The sequence below is a fragment of the Peromyscus californicus genome, unplaced genomic scaffold, assembly GCF_007827085.1.
Source record: "Peromyscus californicus insignis strain IS unplaced genomic scaffold, ASM782708v3 Scaffold_10__1_contigs__length_136768540, whole genome shotgun sequence".
Lineage (NCBI taxonomy): Eukaryota > Metazoa > Chordata > Mammalia > Rodentia > Cricetidae > Peromyscus > Peromyscus californicus.
In genome coordinates this window covers 50346611-50348965 of record NW_026294391.1, presented here as the reverse complement: position 1 = coordinate 50348965, position 2355 = coordinate 50346611, and the positions used below count along the sequence as shown (strand labels likewise).

Here is a 2355-nt window from a genome sequence, read left to right as displayed (position 1 = left end):
TTTACATTAAGTATACAACATCCTTGTCTTTGTAAGGGCTTCCAAAGTGGAATTCCTTGGGTAAGTTTAAATTGTGATGGCTACCAGGAGTAACCAAACATGAGATGAGATTCCAGACATAGTTCAGTTCTTTTTTCTTTTAAGACAGGGTCTCAGTAAGAAGCCCTTGCTGTCCTGGAACTCGCTCTGTAGACTGGCCTCAAACTCACAGAGATCTGCCTGCCTCTGCCTCCCGAGTGCTGGGACTAAAGGCATGCGCCACCACACCTGCCTTCAGTTCTTGAAGGTCCTCTCAAGACATTACAACTGTGCATGGCTGTCAACTGTGGACATGACGTTCCTGTCCAAATTGGTGACAATCAAGTCCTAACCAAGCGGTCTTCGTGTTTGCTGCTTTGCCTATGCTTCGCTGAGGTACGTATAGCTTTTCAAGTGCCATGGAAGGCGTGCTCCACGCCCTACCCCGCAACCTTCAGCTTGCCAGCGGAAGTGTAACCCCCCCATCATCCCCTGCGAGGGGTGCGCGTGCGCCCCAGAAAGGAAGTGGGACCCCGGCGTGTGCTCCTGCTTTGTGAGGAACTTGAGGTCTGGGCCTCGTCCACGCGCTCCCGTCCTCCGGAGGACTCAGGGCTGGCAGTGTCAGTGACAGCCACAGGTACCGAATTCTCAGAAACTGAAGAAGTTAGTGGCCTCCTCAGTTTCTCAGGCCTTTTTTGCTAATCCCTGAGGTGGGGGGCTTCCCGGCGACTACCGGACATAGGCCGTGAACTAAGGGGCTGCGGCCTAAGCCTCTAGACCCCGTTACCTCAGCAGTGAGGATGCTGGCCGCGTGAGGCCCGTGTGAGGTGGGGAGGCGGGTTTCTTGGTGGCCCCATTAATTAGGGTTGTAATGGAGTCACAGGAATGCATGACGGCTGACAGCCGTGATTTCCACCTCTCTTGAACGTGGCGTCTTCTTTTCTTTAGGGGCCCTCACTTGCTCTTAGGATGGAGCGAAATGTAGAGGAGGCTTTGGAGCGGGCAGGTGATATTATTGAGACTGTCCAGCAGCAGCCCCCTCCAGCGAGACCCGCATCTAATGGGGAAAAATCTCTTCAGGAAAAACTGTATGACATTTATGTTGAGGAATGTGAAAAAGAGCCTGAGGCAGAGGGCCTTCGGAGCAATGTCAACTTGCTAGAGAAGCTGATGAAGAGAGAAGCGTTGCCATGTTTAGTGGTCAACCTGTACCCCGAAAATCAGGGCTATTCTCTCATGCTCAAGGACAAAGATGGAGCCCTTATAGAGCCCCTTCCAGTGTCTTATGTAGGACAGAAACTGCTTGAATATTTGGATGCTGAAGAGTTACCTTCTTTTCTGATTGATGTCCTGGAAAAGTCTCCTGTGAATGTTTTTCACCATGGGTGTGTCATAGCAGAAATCCGAGACTTCAGGCAGTGCGGTAGCATCTACCCTCCTGAGGAGCCTGGTCCAGAGCCTGCTGCGTCGTCTACTGTGCCCTCTCTTGCTTACCAAACTCGGCATATTCTCTTACGGCCAACCATGCAGACTCTAGTGAGTGACGTAGAGTCCATAACAAATGACAACCGTCAGTGGACCCAGGAAGAAAAACTTGAGCTTGAGAGCCAACTGCTCTTAGCTACAGCAGAGCCACTGTGCCTGGATCCCTCTGTTGCTGTCTCCTGCACGACCAACAGACTGTTGTTTAATGAGCAGAAGATGATGACAGACTCCATGAAACAAAGCTTCACGAGTCATGAGTGGCCCTATCAAGAACTGGAGGGAGATAAGTATATACGTACAAGTCCTCCTGATGTTACAACAATGATTGCGTGCAGAAAACGAGCAGAGAGAAAACCAGGTGACTATGACCTGAAGATTGCTGAGGCAGGAAAGTGTGTGGATATGTGGAAGCAGAGACCCTGTGAGTTGGTGGCCCCTTCAGAGGTGGACGTGCAGAAATATGCTAGAGGAAAGCCGTCCGTGTCCCACGATGACTCAGTATCAACAACCTGGCCAGCTCCGGAGGTAAAATATAGTTATGTATTTGATTGTGAAGAGGGCAGTCAGCCATGGGAAACAAAGCCAAGTATGACTCAGTCCCTTAGTGACCCATTTTTTTTCTCCTGAAATAGGGCCACCAACAGAGGGCAGATGTGATAGCCAGATCTATCTTCCCCAGGTTGCCCCAAGTGATGGTTCTAAAGCTGGGGAAAAGATTCAGTCTTGGAAGGCATTGCGTGTGTGCCACGGGTCTGTCCAGAGCAAGGCTGAGTGTTCAGGCAGAAGGCTGCAGGGACCCACTGACTCCATCTATCTTGGCCAGTCCTCCCTAGGGAGGAAGGCCAAATCGCA

The 2355-nt window shown here is 51.1% G+C and overlaps 1 protein-coding gene across 1 annotated transcript; it reads left to right on the top strand.

The window, feature by feature from the left end:
• The first annotated feature begins 987 nt into the window (after positions 1-987).
• LOC128116686 (transcription factor SPT20 homolog) lies at positions 988-2130 on the top strand. The gene has a single exon (XM_052748191.1). The coding sequence runs from the start codon at positions 988-990 to the stop codon at positions 2128-2130; it is 1143 nt and encodes a 380-aa protein (XP_052604151.1).
• The last annotated feature ends 225 nt before the right edge of the window (positions 2131-2355 follow it).